The sequence below is a fragment of the Diceros bicornis genome, chromosome 1 (genome assembly GCF_020826845.1).
Source record: "Diceros bicornis minor isolate mBicDic1 chromosome 1, mDicBic1.mat.cur, whole genome shotgun sequence".
In the NCBI taxonomy this organism is placed as follows: domain Eukaryota; kingdom Metazoa; phylum Chordata; class Mammalia; order Perissodactyla; family Rhinocerotidae; genus Diceros; species Diceros bicornis.
The window spans coordinates 8,784,710-8,809,805 of NC_080740.1; the positions used below are offsets into that span (position 1 = coordinate 8,784,710).

At 45.0% G+C, this 25,096-nt stretch overlaps 1 protein-coding gene across 1 annotated transcript in view; it reads right to left on the reverse strand.

The window, feature by feature from the left end:
• Window positions 1-25,096, reverse strand: part of SERINC5 (serine incorporator 5) — a 90,319-nt gene that overhangs the window by 41,508 nt on the left and 23,715 nt on the right. Inside the window, exon 2 of the mRNA XM_058569482.1 lies at window positions 8,263-8,430. Coding sequence (XP_058425465.1) covers window positions 8,263-8,430 — 168 coding nt within the window. The remainder of the gene's footprint in view (window positions 1-8,262; window positions 8,431-25,096) is intronic.

A 25,096-nucleotide genomic window follows, 5' to 3' on the forward strand; every position in this document is an offset into this window, starting at 1 on the left:
AGAGTTCTACCCTACAGAGCTTCAGTGCTCTGTAGCCACACCTGATGCCAAGTCTTGGGTCCACAGTCCTCTTCACACTCAACCAGTAAACACCAAAATCAAAACCAGAGCCGGACTTTCCAGCTCTGCCTGAATACCTGTCGTTCCATGCTGGGACAAACGACACGGTGTTTTAGACCAAAGTGGAATATTTTTCATCGCTGATGTTTACTTTAAAAAGATGGTTACACCAAACACAATTTGAAGGCAGGTTCCATTTTACATGCAAAGCCACCAAATAAATAAATACTAGATTTGCGGTTGCCCCTATTTTCTACTTCAGACTAACAGTCGTCCCTTGAGCCCAGCTTTTGGACTTCTCAACAGGAAGGAGGTGGGGGCGGGGGGGACGGGGGTAAGAAAAGCTAAGAAAGCTGCCAAAGGCCCAAGGTGATGCTGTTTCCAGAAGGAATACTTCTCCCTCACCACTGACTCCAGAAGAAACACTAGGAATCAGGAGGAAGGATAGGTTTGCTATGGCTTTCCCTGTTACTTCCATGAACTTCTGAGCAACAACCACACCTAGTCGTAAGGCGGAAAAGCACTGCCTACGTGGCCACCAGCAGTCCCGGGTTCTAGTCCCAGCTCCACCAGTGTCACCTCCTTGGACAAGCCACTTCCCTTCCCTGGGCCACATCCTCTCACCTGTCAAATGAGGGAGTTGGTTAGGATTATGACTTAAGATTCTTCCACTTTTAAAAAATCCTAACATTTTATTCAAATTATACTCTAAAAGAGATCATTATTTTCTCTGTGTAACACTTAAGACTGCCTGATATTTGTTCTGATCATGGGGCAGAACACTTATCATAAATGTGAGCTGCATCCTTTTTCCCATTTCTTACCTCTTTAACTAGATCCTTTAACTAGTAACTTTGTTTCACGTATGTTTTTGCCCCTGTCACTAGCACAGCGCGGGCTTTCCCACAAACACTCTAGTGCCTTCACATTCCTCTTAATAGTGCAGGTTAAAAATAGAAAGTGAAGTAGCTCAGCTACCAAATTTCAGGGCCTCAAACATATCGGATCAAAGCTCTGTCAACTCCAGGAACCACCAGAGTGCAGCTGAATGTCATTGTGACTGACTGAAGGATGCTCTTATTATAACAGTCTTTAGAAATCTAAGTTGTTTCTGAGGGAAGTAGCTTCTGTATTCATCTTTGTCACTAACTAGGGTGACCCCAGAATTCGGAAATGAGGCATCACCTGGGAAGAAGACAAGTAGCAAACAGCACCCTCGGGTCACCATGGGATTGGTTATCTGGAGATAGAAGTCTGAGGGAAGGGAATATGTGAAGCTGGGGGCGCTCAGGAACAATCCAAGTCCAGATGAGGCCACGGGCATGTGACATCAGGGAGCCTGGCGCGGCTGAATCAAGATGACTGGGACGCACAGTGGAAACCCAGTGGTTTTATAACCTGTCTGGGGAGAGTATGTGGTTAGCACTGGATCTAGAAAAAAGGGGGGAAAGGATCTGTCAGGGTCCCCAGCCCTGTCCTGAGAAAAGTGTGCCCTAAGTAGCAGATATACAGGGAGAATAACCATAGCCAGAAACGGGAAAGCAGGCGCATGAGAAGGGCAGGGGGCAGTGTTGAAGGCTCCGGTGAAGAGGAGACGACTTCAGGTCTAGGCGATGGGTGACAAGACGTGGATGTGGCCTTAGGACTAGACTGGCTACAAATAATCCTTCTTCAGCTATTTCACTTTCATCTACTTCCACATAATCTTAGATTAATACTGCTAATACACACGAATTTCCCATTTCTGAATCTCCTTCTCCTTTCTCCTTCTGATGAAGACAATAATGAACAGTGAAAAAGACTGAGAAATACAGACCAAAAAAAGTTTATGTATCACTTCTAGGGAATGTGTTGTGAGAGACTGGATTTTCTGAATAAATAGAGAAAAATCCTTTAAGCCCATCCCGCTACCTTTGTTCAAAGGGCCTAAATCCACAGTTAGCAGCCTCAACATACATCCCTTTTTCCCTTCCCTGGCAAATTTTGGACTTCATGATAAATGTAGAAACTGTGATTAGAATATGTACTTAAGATTTTAAAAGGGGGTGGGGTGGGTGGGGTAGGTGATGAATTTAACTCAGGGAAGAAGGAACTGGTTTAGATCTAATTCAGTGTCCCACCTCCAGCCCACATTAGTCCTGAAATTGAGTGGTCAATGGACCAAAGTGATCAGGACAACTTCTAAATAGTTACTTGGATAAAAATGCCAGACACCAGCGTCTAAAGGGGTAGACTAGTTATGGTGTAGAAGGGCTTCTGAGGCACCAGCCTGGGGCTATGCATGTAGATTTGCACAGACCACTCTGGCACACTCAGCAACTTCCATGTTGCCCACCATAATGGGTGGGGGTCAGAGGGCTCCCCTGTCCATTTTTTTTTTTTTAATAATTTTATTTATTTATTTTTTCCCCCAAAGCCCCAGTAGATAGTTGTATGCCATAGCTGCACATCCTTCTAGTTGCTGTATGTGGGACGCAGCCTCAGCATGGCCGGAGAAGTGGTGCGTGGGTGCGCGCCCGGGATCCGAACCCGGGCCGCCAGCAGCGGAGCACACGCACTTAACCGCTAAGCCACGGGGCCAGCCCTCCCCTGTCCATTTTGACATTTACAGCCTTTTCAGAAACCTGTGAACTCAAAGGATTTAAGCTATTTCAGGAGTTGCAAATTCAAATTCTTCGGGGGCCAGAAGAAAGAGTAAGGGTGTCAGACACAATGAAAGTCAACATCCAGTGATGAGGCCTGCGGTGAGCTACAGCATGCTAGTCCTTCCACAGGCAGCCAAATTTAAATTTAAAAATATATATATACATATATCTGCTGGCCAAACAAGAGCCTGTAGGCCAATTTACAACTCCGAGGCTACATTCCCAGGCTCTCCTGAAATCTCTGGGTGTGGCACTGGCTAATGGGTGGGGCTGGGGGGCCAGGGCTCTAAACCTCATACCAGCTGACTTTCATCAAGTCCAGGGAGAGGATGGAATTCAGGAGCTGCTTTTATGACACTGAGGAAACTGCAGCTCTGAGCCCCCTTCATGTCCGGATCCCGTTAGATTTTGTCTAGTGTTCCTCTGAAGCCCACTCTACCCTGCAACATCATCCTTTTCATCCAGGGCAAGAGTAACCAATCATAGGAGGATACAGTTTCCACACCAGCACTCACTCAGAGGAAAACTGACCCAAACCCAGCAGCAGAAAATAACATGTAAAGTAAAACATGTTCCCAAAAGAGATCAAGTAAGATTACAAACAAAATATAATGCCTTCCAAAACAAATGAAGGAACAATAAAAGACTATCAAAATAAACCTCTTAGTTGCCTCTCCTCTCAATACAAGAAATAATACTTCAAAATTTAAATTTATTTTTTATTTTTTTTGTGAGGAAGATCAGCCCTAAGCTAACATCCATGCTAATCCTCCTCTTTTTGCTGAGGAAGACTGGCCCTGAGCTAACATCTATTGCCAATCCTCCTCCTTTTTATCCCCCAAAGCCCCAGCAGATAGTTGTATGTCATAGTTGCACATCCTTCTAGCTGCTGTATGTGGGACGCCGCCTCAGCATGGCCGGACAAGTGGTGCGTAGGTGCGCGCCCGGGATCCGAACCCGGGCCGCCAGTAGCAGAGCCGCGCACTTAACTGCTAAGCCACTAGCAGAGCCGCGCACTTAACTGCTAAGCCACGGGGCCGGCCCTCAAAATTTAAATTTAAAAGAAACATATAACAGGGCCGGCCCTCAAAATTTAAATTTAAAAGAAACATATAACGGGGCCGGCCCTCAAAATTTAAATTTAAAAGAAACATACAACGGGGCCGGCCCCCATGGCTTAGCGGTTAAGCGCGCGCGCTCCGCTACTGGCAGCCCGGATCCCGGGCGCGCACCGACACACCACTTGTCCGGCCACACTGAGGCAGCGTCCCACATACAGCAGCTAGAAGGATGTGCAACTATGACATACAACTATCTGCTGGGGCTTTGGGGAGAAAAAGGAAAAAAAAAAAAATGGAGGAGGATTGGCAATAGATGTTAGCTCAGGGCCAGTCTTCCTCAGCAAAAAGAGGAGGATTAGCATGGATGTTAGCTCAGGGCTGATCTTCCTCAAAAAAAAAAAAACTGACTAGTTGTCAACAATTAGTACATTTAAAAAGAAACATATAACAACACCACAACAAAACCAGTCTCCTGCGATGTGGAAGATGTGTTTTGGTTCTGAAAAAATAAAATGCAAAGTTCCAGCCATCTCAGGCACTACCTACTACCCAGCTCCATGAATCCGAGCAGCCCTGGGACCAATGGGACATGGACAAAGAGAATGGACCTAAGATGCTTCAGGTTAGGAACATTTCAGGCTCTTCCTACCTTGGCCTGGCACTGAGCTCACAGGGAAGAATGCCTGAGGGCCACATAGGTCACCTGTCCTCCCTTCTCCAATGCAAGAAAGAATCTTCTTTTCTCCTCCCTCCCAAAATGCCCACGTAGCTTCCCAGTGCACCCACACTCCAAGTGTCATCGTCTGCCTCCAAACACAGAAGTTACATCTTGATTTAGTGGTGCAGGGTTAAATCTCTCACCCATTTTTACTTTTTTTTTTTGGCATTCTACATTCTAAAATGTAGATTTTTAATCCCCCAGGCATCAGATATCTCAAGACTGCACCTGTTTGAATAACACGATTATTGACAAGAACAACCTGCAATCAAATGGCTCCCAAGTTTTGAGATGGGAAAAACGCTCCAGGAGAAAACAGAAATCACGCCCTATTCAGCCAGCACAGTAGAACTTTCTCTGAGCCAAAGTTCTCATGGGAAAGAGGAGTTTCCCTAGTGAAAACAAACAAGACGAAGGTTGGCCCAGCATCTCCTCGCAGTTCTCTCTCAAACTTAAACACAGGCTGTATTCTGAAACCAAGGAAAAACTGAAAAGGGGCTGCCCTCGTGTCCTTAACCCACACACCAGAGGCCATGTGGCCTTGGACGGAGCCCCGTCCACTGCGCACAGAGGCGAGAACGCTGGGTGGGAGGCAATTCCACATTCCCATCTGGGCTATTAGAAGCATACATGCCTTCTCCTCTTCCCGTCACATCCTCAGACATTTCCACAGGCCAACAAAGAGAGGGCGAGGTTTGCAGCAGAAGCCCAGTGTGCGTCCCCACAAGGGACCTTTCAACGCCCACCCTCAAGCACTGCCTGAGGATGAGGTCAGCCTCCATTCTATAGGCCACAAAACAAGCTGACTTTGTGACTAGCAGGCTGGACCTGTGAGGCCCTAAAGATGCAAAAGGATTGGTCTCGCCCACAGGGACCTCATTCCCCACGCAGGAAGCCCAGCCAAACCATTTTTAAATCAGTACATTCAGGGGACAGGCCTCAAGACATTTATAGGAGCCTCTGGGAGGCGTCGGACTTAGCCCTCCCTCCTTCTGCTCTGACCCCAAATCACACTGCACACACACCACTGCAGGGCTCACCTCCCTAAATACCTCTGTGTTTCCATTAGAACCTCCCACCAAGAATCTATAAGAGCTGCCCATTTGCCATCAGACCGTGATCAAATGCCTCACCTAGCACTGAAATTCATGCAAGATTTGGTCATTTGACCTACTCACATCTCTGTCCTTCAACGCGTGCCTTGTCCTTCTTCTTCTCTCTACATACGCAGCCTAGCAGCTAAGAACACATTCAGCCTGGGTTCAAATCCCAACTCTACCACTTAGAGCTGCAGACTTCGGGCAAGGTACTTAAATGACTCAATGCCTCCGTTTCCTCATCTGCAGAGCAGGGATAATGACGGTACCTACTGCTCACGTGCGTACAGAAGTGGTAAAGTGAGAAGATACAGGTAAAATGCTCAGAGTAAAACCCAGCACGTGGGATCACCCAATAAATACTAGCAGTTAAAATACTTATTATTATTAAGCAAGTCACTTCTTCCATGAAGGGGAACATGGTGTTCCCCCAGCAACACCAGTGCACATCTTCTGTTTCTCAAATGTTCTATGAACAGCCAGAAAGCAGAGATACTGACTGGAGTTGTTAGGGACCGTTTCATGGGGCAGGTGACTTGAATGGTAATCAAATGTTAAAATTATTATTATGAAAGTCATATCCTAAAATATAGAGCTGTGGCTCCCAGATTATCTCTGCCTCCAGTAATAATGTCTCCGATGGGCTCACCACTGAGAGATACTATATATTCGTACAGTTTCAGATTTTGTCTCTTGGATCCAAAGCTTAATTCTACTGAGACTGAAAACTTCTGAAGAGCTGGGATCGCAGCAGAGACATCCAGTACCCACTGGGAGTTGCTACCACAGTACCACAGTGGATCCTCAAGCTAACGCTAGCTGAATTTAAAACAGAAAACATTAAGTTACCTGAAAAACAAAGGGAGTAAATGGGAGATTAAGTGGACCTACAGAATAAGAGTCAAAACCTACCCTTTCGGTAATCCTCCTCTCAAACTTCTTGCCACAAACACACAAATGAAACCATCATAAGAGGAAGAGAATGGGAGGCAATCACCACCGAGACTGAGTGAAACCTGGTAGAGACTAATGAGGCAGCCTCCATTCTTGGTCTCCTTGCCTCCAAACTTCCACAGCACTTCATGCATCCTCTCATACGGCACTTACGAATTTCCACCTTGTTTTATGCCTCAGAAGACTTTGGACCTTGTCTTCTGGATTATAAGCTCCATTTCTCCCAAGTCTGAATGCCCCATAGCTCCTCCGACTATGGTGCCTTACTGAGTTGAGAGCCAATGTTTAAAGCAATCAGAGGAGAATCTAAATTTCACAAGTCTGACAGTAGTTCTACCACATTCCAGACCGTACAACCACAATCATAAAATTGCATTACCCAACAGAAAACTTCTAAGGGCCTATTCTAACTAATGGATGGGAATATATCAAGTGCTTTTAAGAAAATGATTGTTTTGAAGCCCTTGAGTGTATATGAAGTCATCTGTAGTTTCAGCCTAAGGTCAGGAGAACAAATACTTCCTGGGGAGTTGCTCCTGGCGATGCCATCTCCACTGTAGGGGGGTCCATCAGAGCGCTGCCCTGGCCTCTCTCCCCCTCCTCACTCCGCAGTGCTCTGCGGTCAGTCTGTAAGGCAAATGCGGTTTGCATGGCTAGGCTTTCCTCTCCCCCTTTCCCTCCGTCTGTAAGGCAAATGGGGTTTGGATGGCTAGGCTTTCCTCTCCCCCTTTCCCTCAGATGAGAGTGGCCTCCAAGGAACACGCCTGCTGCTCTTCCCAACACACTGTGCCCCTGCAGAGGAAGTCTGGCCCAGCCCAGCGAGGCTGGTGCACGGGTGGGGTCCCCAAGTAGGTGAGTCTGGCTCACTTTGGGGTTCAGTAGTAGGAAGCCCACTTCCCTGCAGACATGAGCTATACTGTCTCACATCAGCTTTATGAGGGATAAAGGTGATGTTTGGCATCTACCTGCTGACATGGTAGCCTTTTTTGTCAATTTGCTCAGAACCTGGGGAGGAAAGGATGGTATTATTTATTGGGCCCCCTCAAAAACCCCAACGCATCCCCCCCCACCCCGCCCGGTAATCTGGCTGATCAAGAGGCCAACTATGGGGAAAAGAGGGAAATTCCAGAAAAGGGTCCTCTATGTGTCTCCACCAGCATCACATACCAGGCCTCCTTCTGTATACATTGCCCAAGAAATGGCTGAAAATCCATCCCTTATCCTTGGAGACACCCACCCTACAAGAGACATGCCCAGAAAAGTAAAAATCGCCCCAGAGCCCACTCCTCATTCTCTGTGGGATTACCTAAGCTTTATCATACTTCCCATAGAGGCCAAATTAAGTGTTTATAACAGCTGCTACTTGAGAGACTGGCAGCCATCCTCATGACAAGGGAAAAGTACAAAAGGCTACAAGACAAGGCTACCTGTACATATCCAGTCAGGAACAGCTATAAACAAGGCTAAGACAAAACACACAATCCTCTGAAATAAGCATTCTCCACCAAAAGCATCAGACTGCACCTGTACCACTACTCAAGATCAAGACATTGCACAGTTCACCCGCTTGGCAAGAAGGCACTGAAGAGGCTTCAGCAAGGTTGAGAGCGAGCGAGTGTACCCAAAACCACACTGCGGTGGGTGGGCCCCATCCTCCAAACTGCATGCTTCCCCCACACCCTCATCAACCATCAGAAGCAGGAAAAGTTGAAAAGACGCCCACTCACGTGCTCTTTCATCTCCTTAGGCATGGTTTTTGACATCATGAGGCAGCAGAGGAGGGCGACGAGAATGAAGTAAAGCGCGTACATGAAGCGGGTGCTCCGGGACTGTCGGAACTTGGGGCAGCAGCCGCAGCACAGGGTGCAGCCAGCAGACCCACAGCAGCAGGCCAACTAGAAAAGGAACACAGAACATCCTCTTAAAGCCACTACTTTACAAACCTATTAATCCCAGACCTCTGCTGCAGGTTGACCTTTCAAAGCTACCATTCTTCGAGGCATCCTGCCCATAAAACATGCAGGAACAGTTTAGTGTGTGAACAAGCTTTCACCAGAACTGGTCTGATATTGTCTTTAATGATAAGCATTACAGCTTGGGAGATGCCCAATAATCAAACAGAAAAGGCACAGCTCACCTGAAGCACTGTAATCATTTCTCTTAGACAAAGATTTCTGGGATCGGTGAAGAACAAGAGAAAAAGCCGAGAACTAGAAAAAGGACAAAATGAGGCGAGAAAAACGTGAAAAACAAGAAGTTGGGCCCAAGAAAGGGACCTGTCAAAATCCCTGAGCCTAAGAATGAATTGTACGAACACATGGGGACATGTGGGATGGGAAAGGCTATGTATGGTCACATCCATCCACCTTTGTGGGAGACGATGGGAGTGTGTAAATGAAGCTCAAGGGGAACAGGCGCCTCCTGAGATGCACTGTTGACCAGAGCGTCATAATGGTAAGCTTTTAGGCTAATGAGTGGGGCATGATTGGGCTTTATTGGTCAATGCAACTGGACATAACTTGGGAATATTAAATAAAATAGGGATTAAGTTTTCAAATTTGGGTCTGTTGTTAATTTTTTTTTTAAGACTTTACTTTTTTAGAGTAGTTTTAGGTTTACAATAAAATCGAAAAGGCACAGAGATTTCCCATATACCTTCTACTCCTACACATGCGTAGTCTCCCCCATTATCAATATCATTCACCAGAATGGTACATTTTTTCTTTTACCAAGGATGAACCTACACTGACACATCATAATCCATGGTTTTACCCTTTTATTGGCACGTAAAATTCCATGGTTTGACCTAAGGGTTCACATTTGCTGCTGTATATTCAATGGGTTTGGAAAAATGTATAATGACATATATTCATCACTATAATATCCTACGGAGTGTTTTCACTGCCCTAAAAGGAAACTAGATCTTTAGGACAGCGTAAGGCAATAGAATACAGTGCTGTTAAAAGCTCAGGCTCAAAGTCAGCCTGCCTGGGTTTCAGGCCTGGCTCTGCCCCCTATTAGTTATGAACCCTGGGCAAGTTATTTACCCTTTTAAGACTCAGACTCCTCGTTTAGTAACGTGAGGATGGTAACAGTACTTATGCTTATGCTCTGGTCTCTTGGACAATCTAATCAGACACACATGGTGTTAAGGAGGGATTTCTGTTTAGCAAATAGGGTATTCTACAAAAGAGATTACCGTAAACTGCAAACAACCAAATCTACATGCATTAACTCTATACTCTATATAAAACCTAACATCTAAAAATTCAATCTCTTGATAACGATTTGGAAGGAAGTTCAGGACTTTGCATGGCTTCAAAGCAAGCATCAATTAGAAGGTCACACTATAAACATCACCTATAATGAGAAGAGATCCTGGGTATACAGGTATAAGACAACAGGTTGCAATCATAATGGTGGTATGACAGATGTTCGAAACATAGACATTTCCCAAGTTATTTCACCTACATCATGAAACTGCTATTGTTTGAGTCCTTTGACACTCTGTACTATTTCATTACTTAAAATTTTTGCAAACATACTCTCTCCATCTTACTTTCAGTTTTCCAAGCCATCTTCCACAGACTCATCTTGCCTCATATGACTAGGCCACTGCTTTGTAAGATAAGCTATTCTATGAGGCTAAGCTAACAGATCACACAAGTGGGATCCTAACACTATGTATGTGTGGTGTTATAGGCCCACCTTCCGTTACACCTCTCTCCCTCTCTCTCCACCGGCTCCCCACTAGCTCAGCTGGCTTTTCTCTGGGCCCTGCATCCCTCCTCCTCTGCCTCCCAAACTCCTTCCCAACTGCCTCCTCTTTCACTGGTTGCCAACTCTTTAAGCTCTACAGTCTTAGATAACCAGTCTTATTACATTTGAAATTCAAACGTGATAAACAAAATATTTATCCTATTTGGAAAAATAAATATTTTAGAAGAAGTTGATGTTTCCCATGATAGAACTTTCCCACAGCAGAATCAACATTTAAACTTAACTGTCTCCACAGAGGGGAAAATGAACAGATACATTCATAATGTGAGACTAATTGGTCATTTAAAGAAGACAAATAGTGACAGAGGGATGTGATTATGGAAAATGTGAAAAGAAAACCATACTGGTTCAATCCTATTCTATCATTAAAGTCATGTATCATTGTATGGATCTGATTTTTTAAACTTTCCTTATTTTTCACTTTACTTACTGCTATGGTATTAAAAAACATATGCGTGTGTGTATATATACATATATATGTGTATATATACATACACACATGCCCAATATTAGAATCCAATAGCCGGTCTCTACTAGCCTAAAAGTTCTTTATCAAAGCAAACTACGCCAATAACCAACGGTACAAGTGCATTACCTTAAACTAAACATTGATATATACACCAACTGAAAATTCAAACCAGCATCCAAAGAAATGTTACGTTAGCCCTCAAGGAAAATCTCATAGTCCTCTTGACTTGCTGTTTCTTTCTGGAAGGGAATAATTTAGAATAAAATGGGTTTACATCCAGCCCTGCCACTTACGGCTTTATTACTCTGAGCATGTCACTCCGGATCTTCACCTTCAAAACTAGAAAAATCAACTCCTGGTCAGCCTAACTTCCAGGGCTGTCACAAGCTTGCGGAATTGCCTTTGTCTTGTTACCCCTGGCTCCAAAGGACCTAAAGCTTTTACTGAATAAATCAGGATATAAAAAACAAATAAATGTAAGATGTACAACACCAAGAGTGAATCCTATTAAACTACGGACTTTGGATGATAATGATGTGTCAATGCAGCTTCATCGATTGTAACAAATGTACCACTCTGCTGGGGAGTGTGGATAATGGGGGAGGCTGTGCATGTGCAGGGGCAGGGAGTATATGAGAAATCTCTGTACCTTCCTCTCATTTTCGCTGTGAACCTAAAACTGCTCTAAAAAATAGTCTATTAAAAAAAAAACAACATATGAATAAATGGATGCTGAATGAATAATATATTGTAAAGTCATAATCGCAACACTCCTCAAATGAAAGGGCTGGCAATCCACTCCACGCGGCCAAGTGCACAAGTCATGTGTTGCACCCTGAATTTCTCACACCAGCATTATATCACAGAGTATTAAGGCTTTAATTTGTAGATACCGCACACTCTCCTTTTCCTTATAATAATAAGAAATTATTACACATTCTAGAGGAACCCAAGACAATCTCTTTAGAGGGCAATGCTTGCAATTCTAGAAGTTCACCCTGCAGGTACACTTGCACAAGGGCACAGAGATTTAGGTATAAGGTTGTTCATTAGGGCCAGCCCCGTGGCTTAGCGGTTAAGTGTGCGCACTCCACTGCTGGCAGCCCGGGTTCGGATCCCGGGCACGCACCGACGCACCACTTCTCTGGCCATGCTGAGGCCGAGTCCCACATACAGCAACTAGAAGGGTGTGCAACTATGACATACAACTATCTACTGGGGCTTTGGGGGGAAAAATAAATAAATAAAGTTTAAGGTTGTTCATTAAAATCATGGAAACAGTCTTATTCTCCAGCTACACAGGGATTGGATAAATGAATTATGGACTATCCATATAACAGGATATAGTTAAAAAAAAAAAAAATAAGTCAGTGTTACGGGCTGATTTGTCCCCCCTCCCACCTCCCAAAATTCATATGTTGAAGTCCTAACCTCCTGAAAACTCCCTAACCATAGACTGTGATTGTATTTGGAAATATGGTCCTTAAAGAGGTAATTAACATTAAATAAGGTCACTGGGTTGGGCCCTAATCCAATATGATTGGTGTCCTTGTAAGGTGAGGAGATTGGGACACAGACACACACAGAAAGAAGACCACGTGAAGACACAGGGAGAAGATGGCCATCAACAAGCCAAGGAGAGAGGCCTCAAAAGCGACCAATCCTTCTGACTCCTCGATCTCGGACTTCCAGTCTCCAGAAATGCGAGAAATTGAATTTCTGTTGTTTAAGCCACCCAGTCTGTGGTATTTTGTTATGACAGCCCCAGCAAACCAACACAGTCTATGCCAATATTTTATATTTGTGCATCTCTGTATGTGGGGCGTACGTGTGCATACACGAAGACCACTAACACTGATTACTTGTAGAGTGGGCCTAGATGTGGAGACAAAAAAAAAGACACCTACTTCTCACCCTTCTGCCCTCCTGTTTAGGTTACCATGTGCATGTATGACTCTTATGACTAAAAAAAAGAAAAGAAAACTGACTATTTAAGAAAAGAAACTAAGTTTGAAGACATTGATATAAAAGCATTTGCAAATATGGCATTGACTTATGTGCTTTTTTTCTTTCTGAAGAACCTTCCCTTCCCCAAAACATACCGAAAAAGAAAACTTTCAAAGAGCCCTGCACACCCTCTAACTTCTTTTGAAAAAGCAAAGTATGAATAGCAAAGGCTTTTCTAAATAGAAGGTGCTTTGTCCTCCCAGGGCAGAGTCTAAAGGAAAAGGGTCAGCCAGCTGCTACCTGGAGCTGGGACTCCCCCGAAGCATTACTGCTCTTCTCCTACTGCTCTTCTCCTAAGGACCACATACACACACACACACACACTAAATAAAATACCAGTCTCTCTCCCTGTCCTCCCCACTGGCCTTGGGCACAGACAGCTCTTCTAACGACTGATCCTCAGCATGTGAAGAAATGATCACAGAAACGTGAGCTAGGACTGGTAGTAACTTCCGGGTTCTTCTTTTGTTAAATTAGAAAGCACAATTCTTTTATTACCTAGAATTCCCAGCCGGCAACAACATCAACAGGAAACAGCAAGAATTAGGAAGAAAGCCAAATACATGTTACAGAATGAGAGAGCGCATGCACACACGCGCGCACGCACACGCACACCCCATGAATCTTACTCATAAGAGTCCCTCTCTCCCTCCCTCGAGTCTTCTTTTCACAGTTCCTCCAGGCTTGCTTAAGCCCACAGCGACTAGGAGGGACAGTGGTGGGAAGAGTACAGGTCTGAGAACCAGAGGGCCTGGACTCCAAGTCTGTGCGGCTCTGGTCTCGGTTTTCCTCCCTTGTAAACTGAAGGAGCCCAGGTAGATGAGAGGAGATAGGTAAATAGGTCTCATCTCGCTTTCAGCTCATTCAGCTCACGGGCAGCGGCAGCCTGGAATGCCGTGTTGGGGCGGGTTCTAAGGCTGAATGTCTCAGCAGGGAAAAGGCAACGATCAATGAGTAGTATCTGCCAGAGGCATGGTGGCATCCAGGCCGCAGTCTTGTCACCCCTGCAGGAGGTGATCGGACGTCCCCACCCTCCACAAATTCTTAGATGTTGAAAAAAACTGCGATAGGCAAGCACACTGAGTTAACCCCAAAGCCAGAAAAAGAGAGAGAAATCAATCAGAAAGAGAACTAAAAAGTGAGGCAGCCGAAGCTCTTCAAGCACCCCACAGTAACAGGAGCATCACTACCGCTTCACCGTCTCGGTTCTGCACGGTAGCGCTCACACGGCAGTGGGACAACTCACATGCACGACACTGGCCCAGGCGTCACATGAACTCACATTCCATCCGGTCCACTGAGGAAGGCAAAGAAGCGCCTCGGACGCTTCTGGCCCAAGAATCATCCCAAATGTGGGTCTCATTTTTTAGTTTCGGTGCTTTAGTTTTTGGAGTGTCAATCCCTGAGCAACGTGGAAACACCCATTCAGAGAGACTCATTCCTCGAGAGCTCTGGACAGCCAAGTGGGCTTTAGTGTGACTAAATAAGTCCAAACTGCAAAAGGAAAGAAATCTTCCGATGATCTGACGTCACCCTTCATTCAGTCCTTCTTCCCGACTTGGAAATACAGGAGCCCTAGCAGAACTGAGGAAGGACATGAGAGATTTTTTTGTTAACTACAATAATTATAATACTGTTCCTTAATGAATAGTGGGGTGAAGGGGCAGCAGCAAGGAAGTGCCTCAAAAATTGAACTTGTTGAAGCTGTGAGAAGCAGAACCCAGGTGTTCCTGGGCATGCTGGAGGGTTATAACATCAAGGAAACAGAAGAAAAACATTAAAGACAAAAAATTGGGTTCAAAATTTTTTATTAAAGTAGACAATGCTCTCTACACTTTACTATATTTAGATTTCCACATCTTTCTGGAATATATAATACTGCTCATACAATGTCATGGCCCACTTTCCTTTCTTCTCTTTTGAGGTTTTAGGATTACCTATGAATCACCTGTGGTCAGTGGCAAGGCAGTGAACAGTTGACTCTACTTTGATAGTAATATTTATTTAAATTCTGGACCCCATAACCAACATTTTGCTGCTCATTCTCCTCACTCCAAGCTCAGAAACAGCTTCCCATTGAGCTTATACAGAACTTTTTTTCACTACAACAAGAAGTCAGTGGTGGGGGTAAATAGCAACTCTTGCCACCATGGTGCCAGGTGCTACCCTTTACTGGTAGTATGCAAGGGAATGATGCAACCTGAAAGCTAAGAGAACAAGAACATACAAGTCTTCTGTTCAATAAAGGAGTATCTTACTACACAACCAGTATAGCCGCAGGTAGTCCCTAATTCACAAAATGATGTGTTTCAGAAAACTCAACACATAGTATACATGTGCTAGTAAGTAGGTTTATTTGGGGCCTACACTGGATTTCTCCCAAACAAAAGAACACAGAGCAACTTATTAAAAAGGTTACTTAATCTATAATAATACTAGCTAACAAGAGTTAACATTTAGTAATCTCTTACTCTCTACTCTCTACAAAGCACAACTATTACTATTATCTATTATATCACCCCTACTTCCAGAGCTGAGACTGAGGCTCAGAGGTTGGGCAACTCAAGGTCAGAAAGCTGCTAAGTGCAGAGCCAGGATTTAAACCTGGTAGGCTCTTTGCCATTCTGCTCGACTTACTGCTGGAATAACGTGAGTGAAAAGGACAGACAACACTGGCCCAAAGCTCGATTTCCTACGGAAGGGAAACTGGCTGTGTAGGAAGGAGGAGGCAAAAGAGGAAGCAGTTTTTCTCTCCTGGCCTTGGGTGTACAGTAAGCATTCAACAAATACGTGAAAAAGGCATCACCCCTTCTGTGCCCCTTCCTCTCTGCCAGGCAACCTCTGGCCTCAGTGGACCTGGATGACCTCTGTTAGAGCCCTGCCCCCAGCAGCTCAACCATCCCAATCACCAAGATCCTCCTCTCACCACCAAGACCTACCCCATATAAAAAGCCCTATTCCTAGTCCTATGGAAATAACCAGGCCATTCACTCACTCAACTAATATTTATTATACTACATACCTACTATATGCAGTGGTAATTCCTGGCAATGCAGCAATAAACAAGGGACCTCGTTTCTATCCTAAGCAAGAATACCAAGATATATAAAAGAATGACCATTTATGTGTTGTTTAGAAGAAAGAAGGGAAACCTGGATGTTCAATGAAAGATTACTGATCACTGAAATTATGATACATGCATCTTATTGAATACAATGCACTCACTGAAATGATTACACTGATTATACAGAAAAACTTACTGCCATGGAAAGATGTCCACACTCTATTAACTGAAAATAGTTAATAAGACAACAGTATAGAGTATGATAGCATTTGGAGTAAAAACATAAGACATAGATCAGCAATAACAACAACAAAAAACATCTAGAAGGATAAATACCAATATCTCAACAGCAGTTAACAGAGTTGTAGGATTATGAGTGACTATGCTTTTCTGTATTTTCTGAACTCATTGCAACAAGCACATATCTTATAATTAGAAAAACATTACAAGTTTCTATTTTGGAAGAAAACAAAACAACATTCCTGTTCTACTCCGTAGGTGGTAAGCACTCAAATATTTGTTAAATGAATCAGCCAACAAGTAAATGAAATCTACTTGAGCTACGTGATCGGTAGAAAACAGCCAGAGTGAACTATCACTGTAATTGAGGCACAGAACTAGAACATTCCTAATGTACTGTACCTTTAAAATGGTTAAGGTAAATTTTCTGTTTTTTACTACAATAAAAAAAATGAAAATTCCTTAACTCCTGTAATATTTTTTACAGTTTAATTGATATAAATTAACTCCCACTTGGTATAATCTGAAGCAAATAAAAATGAAATGAGAAAAATTAAACAGCTACCAAAAAGTTCAAGGAGTGGAACAGAAAGCTGTCTACATATTCGCCCTGCCCCGAAATTCTCCCTTGTATTTCCTTCATCTCAGTTTCTTAAGTTTTTCTCTCCTGAGTTCAGAGAATCCCTTAAAGCTCCAAGGTTTTCACAACCGTTCCCATAACCACGGCAACAGGACCCTGGGGGTTTGTCAGAAAGGAGTTTCCGACAGGTGGTTTCTCATACGGGTTTCAATATACTAGGAACATGTGAGTTTCCATCAAAAGCATCTCCAAGAAAAGCACCGTCGAGGGTCAGCGTCCTTCCTTAAATGGCACTTAGCACCCACAGCCATTAGGACCAAACCTGAAACGGGCAAGGACAGGCTGCGAACACACACGAAGCCAGCACCGGCTTCTGCGTGACACGGGGCCTGGACAAAAGTGTTCTTGCTGGGAGTCTCTTTCTCACGGTGTTAGGGTTACCTTCAGCACCAATAGAATGTTGATAAAGTTCTCAGTTCTCAGACAGCAGTGGATTCGTTGAATCATTCCACCACACCACCCTCCACTTTTATACCTTCTAAAAATTACCACGATTGATATATTTTAGCAGGTCGGAGGAGAGACTCTATAAGGCTTAAGGTTAAAAGGTAAACTACCTCCTCTCTCTTTCTGACAGTTCAACAGAAAACAAACACTCCTGGGAGCAGACCATCTAGAGCAGGGTTTGTTACACTCAGCACCATGACGTCTGGGGCTGCACAGTTCTGGGCTGTGGGGGCTGTCCTGTGTACTGTAGGAGCTTTAGCAGCATGCTTGGCCTCTACTCGCTAAACGCCAGTAGCAAGGGCCCCTCTCCTTCACAAGTGGTGACAATCAGAAACATCTCAGACAATTGCCCTCCCCCTTCCGTCGAGAACCACTGATTTAGGGGCTAAGAACAAGAGCTATGGAATCAGGCTGTCCGGGTTCACACCCCAGCTTGAACACTGCCTCGTTATGTGGCCTTGGACCAATGCTTTACCTCCCTGGGCATCAATTACCTCATTTGTAAAACGAGAATAAAAATACCTACTTCACAGGGTTGTTAGGAGGATTACAAGAGACAATTCAGGAAAGTGCTTAGCACACAGCCTGGCACATGGTACTCAGAAAAATCCAGCTGTTCTCATCATCTCCCTCCTCCACAGAGATGTCCATTCTCCTCAGTCCATCAGAAGTCAATATGGAAAGAGGTAAAGATGGGAGGAGGTTGGGATCAAATAATTAATAACTGATTTATAACAATGTTTTCATTTTCTGCTCTAACATGGATGATAGATGCATCTGTTGTGGGAAAATACTTTTAGAAATAAAACTCCTGAGATCTGACCCAGGAGAGCATCCTAGCCTTGGGGAAAAGCTGTTCCACGTTTCCACATGTGTAAAAGCGCTTGCCACGTCCCTGAAAGCTAAAGCCATCTTTGTACCTTTGTTGCCACTAAGGAACAAACAGGTGGTTGGAACATTCATTTGTACCCACTGAAACCACAAACATCTGCAGCAGAACAGGGCTAAGTCAAGCAAGTTCTCGAAAAAAAGGTGTCAGAAAATGAAACTTTGAAATTCAAAATGGAAAAGTGTAGGGTGATGGGAAGAAAAGTGCTCATTAGGTTTAAACCATTTTTAAAAGTTAGTTTAAATCTTCTCATCAAAATAAGAAGGGAAAAATCCTGCTGCTTCTACTTTATAATAGCTTTATCAACGAGCAGTTAATGAAACACAAAACCCCAAATTTGCCTGATTGTGTCATGGAGATTATGCTGCGATGGAGAAATCTGCCAAGCCCTTTCCAAGAGGAGCTGCACGACAGCCCAATCCACAAACCCTGCCAAGCCACAGAATGCTTCACAGGCTGGCGACGGAGGCCACAGAGCCAACTAGATCCAAGTGTGCTCTGGGACGGGGACCAGAAATGAGCTGGTTTCACCCGCACACAATTCAAGTGGGGATGACCTCAGAGTTCAGGTGGGCCAGCAGTTTCTAGGGGTTAACAGCGCACTCCTCTCCCCGTGAAATGAAATTCTATGTGCAACTCCAACGCAAAAAACATATGGATGCACTACAATACTGCAAATACACTTATATATCCACACAAGTATTTATGGATGCTTACTAAGAATGAGCTTATGTATTCATACAACAAATATTTATCAAATGCTTACTAGAAAGCAGGCACTGCTCTAGTAGTACAGTCCCTGCCTTCATGAAGCTTACATTCTAGCAGATTTACCTCAAACTCAGCATCCCAAAAATTCTACCCAAACTGGGACAGGTCACAGCACCGAGGTTGAAAACCTCTGGTGCAGTCCAGTCCTCTCATGTTCCTGACGTGAAATCTGAAGCCGAGAAAGGTTAGGTGATTTGGCTCAAGGACAAATCTAGTGATGGGTATCCCTGAACCAGCAAAACACACACTGGTCCAAAGAACTCAGTGGTCTGGAAGAGGGACGAGCTAACAACTCAGCCTTTGGATCCCACACTTCTGTATCTATAGTGCCATAAACTAACAGACATTCAAAATAACTAGAAGTCGTCTTCGTAAATAGGCTTTAAACGATGCTCTGTTGACCCTAGTAAGCAGGCAGTAAGTGTCTAAGATCTAGCACATTTTGAAAGGTTTCCATCACAACAGTTGAAATGAAAGGCTGGCACATGATGAGTTAGCCTTGGGGTGGCCACAAACTGAATGCTCCTGAACAGCTCGGGCTATGGCTGGTAAATGCCCAACCCCTGATGTACTTCCTGCCCCACTTCTGAGAAGCAGATGCAGGAAAGTTCTTCCCCCAGCCCACACACAACCCCGTGCAGGGTCCACTACTGGCCACTCCCCAAGCCACCGAAAGGGGCCACTACTCAAAAGACCCTCTGACCCGCTGCCCCGTGACAATACACCTCTCTTTCAAGGTTACTCTGGCTCCAGTGGCTCTGTGCAAGAAACAAGCTGCGCACCACACCTCCCTGAGATTGTGCAGCAGTCAGCATCTCACAGAATCCTATTCTTTACGATTCACAAAATGCCCAACAAAAGGTGACATTTCAAACCTGTTTTCACATAAATGAACAGATAAGTTGGAAACAGAAATTTCAGACAACAAGCCACGGCCGGCCATACCTGGACGGCACCAGCACTCAGAGGCAGTCGCAGGGAAGCGGGGAGCGAGGGGAAGGCCCAGACCCGCTTAGACTCCTGTTTGCCCCGGGGAAACGCAGGACTCTCGTCCCTCCCACAGGGTCACCCTCACCCCCTCTTTCTGGATGAGAACCTTGTGGCCCCAGGAAACGTCCTGGTTTGACAGCTTCCTCTGCAGCTGAAGTAACAGCTGCGCTGTTCTCCTGCAGCCGAGAAAACAGCTTCTCACAGTTCCTCTCACCGCTCATCAGTCCCCCAAAACTTCAGGAAGCCTCCTCCCAGCTCTCGTCTCCCTTTCTCCTCGAGATTCATCTCCTTCCCCACTTCCAGCCCAAAGAGGAAGGGTCAATAGATGTGCACCTGTCCCCCAGAGCAAACAGCTGCAGTTAATGGCCCGTTTCAACGTAAGCAGAAGCGCTGCCCAGACGCCCAGTGGATTTTCGCAGCATCCCCACCCTCTTCTGAACCAGGTCCCCAAGATGCAGCGGGAACAACACCTGAGCAGCACTGCGAGGATGCTTTTATTCAGGCACAGGCTGCCTCGATGGCACCAACTGGCCGAGAATATTCCCACACATGCAACTCCCCCCACACCTGTCCCGCAACTTGAGAAACTTCCTGTCAGCGCTCTTAAAATACATTTGCAGGGCCAGCCCCGGTGGCCTAGTGGTTAAGTTCAGCGTGCTCCGCTTTGGCAGCCCGGGGTTCAGTTTCTGGGCACTGACCTACACTGCTCTGTTAGTGGCCATGCTGGGCTGGCGGCCCACATACTAAAAAAAAAAAAAAAATAGAGGAAGATTGGCACAGTTGTTAGCTCAGGGTGAATCCTCCTCAACAACAACAACAAAAAAATACATTTGCAAAAGGAACCGGGGCCAAACGCAGGAGCCCATGAATCATATTTTTTCTATCAAAAATATCAACAGAAATGAAACTATTCTTATATAGGAGCCTACCACCCCAACCGTCACCTTCTTAGTTTTTATTCACCAGGGCATTGGCTATGCCACCAAGTGGGGCAGGGGAGTCTAAAGAGAGGTTTCCCCCGGGGTGTTCATTTTAATGAAACAAGTCACTTCCTCATGTTGGGAGTGGTGTTCCCTCTGCTGTTTAGAATCACCAAGATGGAGCTCTTCTATCAGCCCTAGACTGTGAAGAACTGCAGCCCAGCGTCAATCCAAACACAGAGGCCCACAGGGCTAGGCTGAGCACACGGTAATGAACTGTTGTTGGGCTGCAAGGTAAACAGGCCCCAGGGCAGGCAGTTCAGGAAACAGACCTTAATCACTGCTATTTGTTCAGTCAAACCTAGCATTTCTCGAGTCACAGGGTGGAGTGGATGCTGGACTGAAGAGAGGGCTTCTTTGAAGACTCTGGATCTGTCTCGCCCCTCCTTCCTTCCCCCAGGGAGAGCCAAAGCCTTGGTGTTCAGGGAGCCCCCCTCAGGGGGAGCCAGGTTAGGGTCAGGGCAGCGCTGACAGCCAGCACCTCTGAAGTGGGAGCCCCACTCTCCATGGAGAGAAAGGAATCAGACAGCACCAGGCCTGAGCTCCCAGACAGGAAGCGGGGGGCGCGGGGAAGGAAGAGCAATGAAGTGGGAAGTAACTAAAATATCTCTCTGGACCTGACCTGGTGGTGGTGGTGGGAGGGGGAGACCTGGGGCAACTGAAGGGCTGGCTGGAGTGCTGGAGTGAGGAGAAGAGCAGGTTTGCTGGGAATGTGGGCGTGAACCCAGGACCACAGAGAAGAGCTGCAGTCTTGAGCAGCCTGCATGAGGGGATGGAAACAGGAAGTGGAGGAAGGCCCCAAACAGACCAGCCCAGAGCAGAACAAAAGCAGAGACCGCTTCACGGCAAAAGCGGAGTGCACTCGGCAAATTCTGAAGTGCCTCAGCTCAGCAGTGCTCCAAGTGTGGTTCCCGGGCCAGCAGCCTGGGCGTCACTGGGTACCTGTCAGGTCCCACCCCAGACCTATGGACTCTGAACTGGAACCCGCACTTTTAATAAGCTCCCCAAAGCCCCACCCAGCTCAGGAACTATGGTGAGAGCTTCCTTTCTGCAGTGGAAGGGCCTCTCGTTCTGAATATCAGAAACACACCCTACGGCAGGCACAGGTGTGGGTTCAAACAGTCCCCTGTCTAAAGACGACATTCCACAACCGGACAGCAGGTTTCCCTAGCTCTTCATTCACAAGGACTCTTTGCTGATGGCAAACAATTAAAGCCAGTTTCCAGTGAGATCAAACGCTACCTCAATATAACAAGATAAAGGAATTACACAGACTAGCAGGCAGTCCCTGAACAAGATGTCTTTAAATAATTTAACATGGAAAAATACTAATGGACACATCCTCGGGAAAAGATAAAGTAAATACACTAAAATACTAACTGGAGTTGTGATGTTAGATTATCTTTCTTTCCTTTATTGTGTCCCGGCTTTTCCAGGTTTTCAACATTAGCACAAATTTCATAAGTTTTTTAAATTAAGAGAAAATTACAAAAAAAATTAACAGATGAAGAATCAAAGAGGAGAAATCTGATCCAGAAAAAAATTAAAAGCCCTGTTAATTTGCTATCTTCCACATATGCTATGACTTGCTGTCTACCTTATTTATAAAATTCATTTTACTGGGGTACATTAAACGTCAAGACAACAACCTTGGCAAAATCAAAGAATATCAGAGGAAAAGAAATATCATACAATGGGTTTCAAGGATAGCTTTAATAAAAATGGTCCCAACTTCAGCCTCTGGGGTAAGCCCTTCTAAGACACTGCTTTGACACAGCGCAACATTCTATTGTACCATCCTCCCTGAAGAAGACTCGCCCCGTGAAGCAACCACCAATGGGCCACTGTTCCGAGATGATTTCTCAGTGACAGAACAGAGCTTTGCTGATCCACCATCCCCAGCCATTACCTCTCGCACACACCAGCAAGTTCGATGTCTACCAGGAGACTTGAGAATTTACAATACGGTGGCCCCTAAACAGAGATTTACTCTGTAAGCACACAATTGGGCCACACAGGACCAGACCCAAAACTGTGAACTTGTCTGCTCCAACCCAGGAGTCCTCACACTCTGCTCCTTTCACTGCTCCTGCGCCACATGCTGGATCACGGGGTCCATCACCGAAATTAAATTACAGTCCTCTTCTCCTAATTTGCAGGAACAAAATATAATACAGTTATTTTCTTATTTTCCATATTTTTGATGTTCTGGCATTTGGGGCCTTGCTGACCCAGGAAGGACTGTCCCTCCCAGGGCTAGCTAATTCCTAGAGACAGCAAATTACTCCCCTGGGAGTAGCCTTTCATAGGCAAACCAATAATCCACATTCTGGACCACCTCTTCTACCCGGCTCTCACACTCCAAGAGATATTTCTCTGTTCTAACCACCCCAGGGCCGGGTACCAGAAAAATAGCGATCACCCCTACACCTGGGGCCTGCTGAAATTATTCAAACTAGCCAATCCTAAACCTGCCTATCCTGCCCTGCCTTGCCTTGCCCAAGGAAGCCACAATAAAGGCCAGCCTATACCTTCCTCTCACTCCTGTCTCCTGACAGATGCTGGTGCTTCCCCAAGTGGCCCTGTATGGCATAGGTACCCCTTCTTCTTAGGAATTGTAACAAACTATCTTTTCAGTGGCAGCTGTCTCTTGATCTGTTGGCTTCACCATACCTGAATAATAATAAAACCTACATTTTAAAACACACCCAAAAAATGGCTTTATTTTCTCAATTTTCATTTTTTAATCTCATCAATTTTCCTTAAGCCTTTACGGCCTACAAAACTCCCAATTATGTATGGCAGGTGGCAAACAGAAAGAACACATCACAAATATTCATAGAAAACTAAGAATCAGAAGATGACATTTTGTTTGCCTTTTCATGAACAAATACGCTTGGGATTTTACAGAACATATATAATAATCATATTCTGCTATAGAATCGTATCTAGTTCCTGTCACTAACTTTCTCATGGTACTCAGTAAGGAACACCATGATTTACAAAGAGTATCCAATCCCGAGAACAAGTTTAAGAGTTAATGTTCTAATTAAAGTAAAACTCATTTTATAGACTAACTTTCTGGTACCCTTAGGCAGGCAGAATAACTCGAAATGAAGAATTTCAGGGCCGGCCCCGTGGCTTAGCGGTTAAGTGCGCGCGCTCCGCTACTGGCGACCTGGGTTCGGATCCCGGGCGCGCACCAACGCACCGCTTGTCCGGCCATGCTGAGGCCGCGTCCCACATACAGCAACTAGAAGGATGTGCAGTTATGACATACAACTATCTACTGGGGCTTTGGGGGAAAATTAAAAAATTAAATAAAATTAAAAAATTAAAAAAAAAAAAAAAAAAAAAGAATTTCAGAGCAGGAACAAAACAAAAAAAGTAGCTGTCAAGAATAAATGGAAACCCGAAGATCCAACCTTTGATGACACAACTTCCCATCACCAACTAGAAAGCAAGAAGGGTTGATGGGCAGGCATTTTAGCCAATGTCCACTCTTCCCAAAGAAGGCAAGAGAGAAACTGGGGAAACGTAGAGAAAACAGGGTAAAACAGGCAGCAGAATCAAGTCACAGAAGCAACAGCTACTGACGAGTGTGTACAAATGTGCAACACATACTGTACTAGATTCATGATATACATTACAGAATTTAACGTTCATCATAACCCACGTTGTTATCATCAACCTCCTTTATACACGAGAAAGTGGATCAAATCACAAAGACACACCTAGTAAGTGGAGGAACTGGGATTTCTGCCTCAGGCGGGTGCCTAAGTCCATTTCTTTCCACTACTTTATAATGTTAAATTATCAGTACCACTTTGATCATGCCTTCACAAGCTTCCTCTCATTCTCTGCTGATAACCATCCTACCTGGTAGGCAGGGGGAGCAGCATTATTCCCAATACGGAGATGAATGTGAAGCCTGGATAAGTTACATTACTTTCAGAACTCATTCCCGGTCCTTCTAACAGGGAACCCTGCAAGGACGAGAGGAATGAGCAGCAAAACCTTGATGGTGCAAGCAAGAGAGGAGACTGTAACACCAGAAAAGACGAAGAGAGCAGGTCGGCTACCTCCATGTGGCCTTGAAAGCACAGGGTTACTCCGTGTGTGTGTGTGATACGCACTTGCACGTGCACATGTTCACGTGCACCCAAGAAAAGCAAACAAAACTCGGCAGACAGAACAAACCCCCAGAGCCCCAGCCCTACTTCAAAGTGTCAAACTTTGCAGCAAGTTCCATAGTTTAAGAAGGCAGAGAATTACATGTTTTGC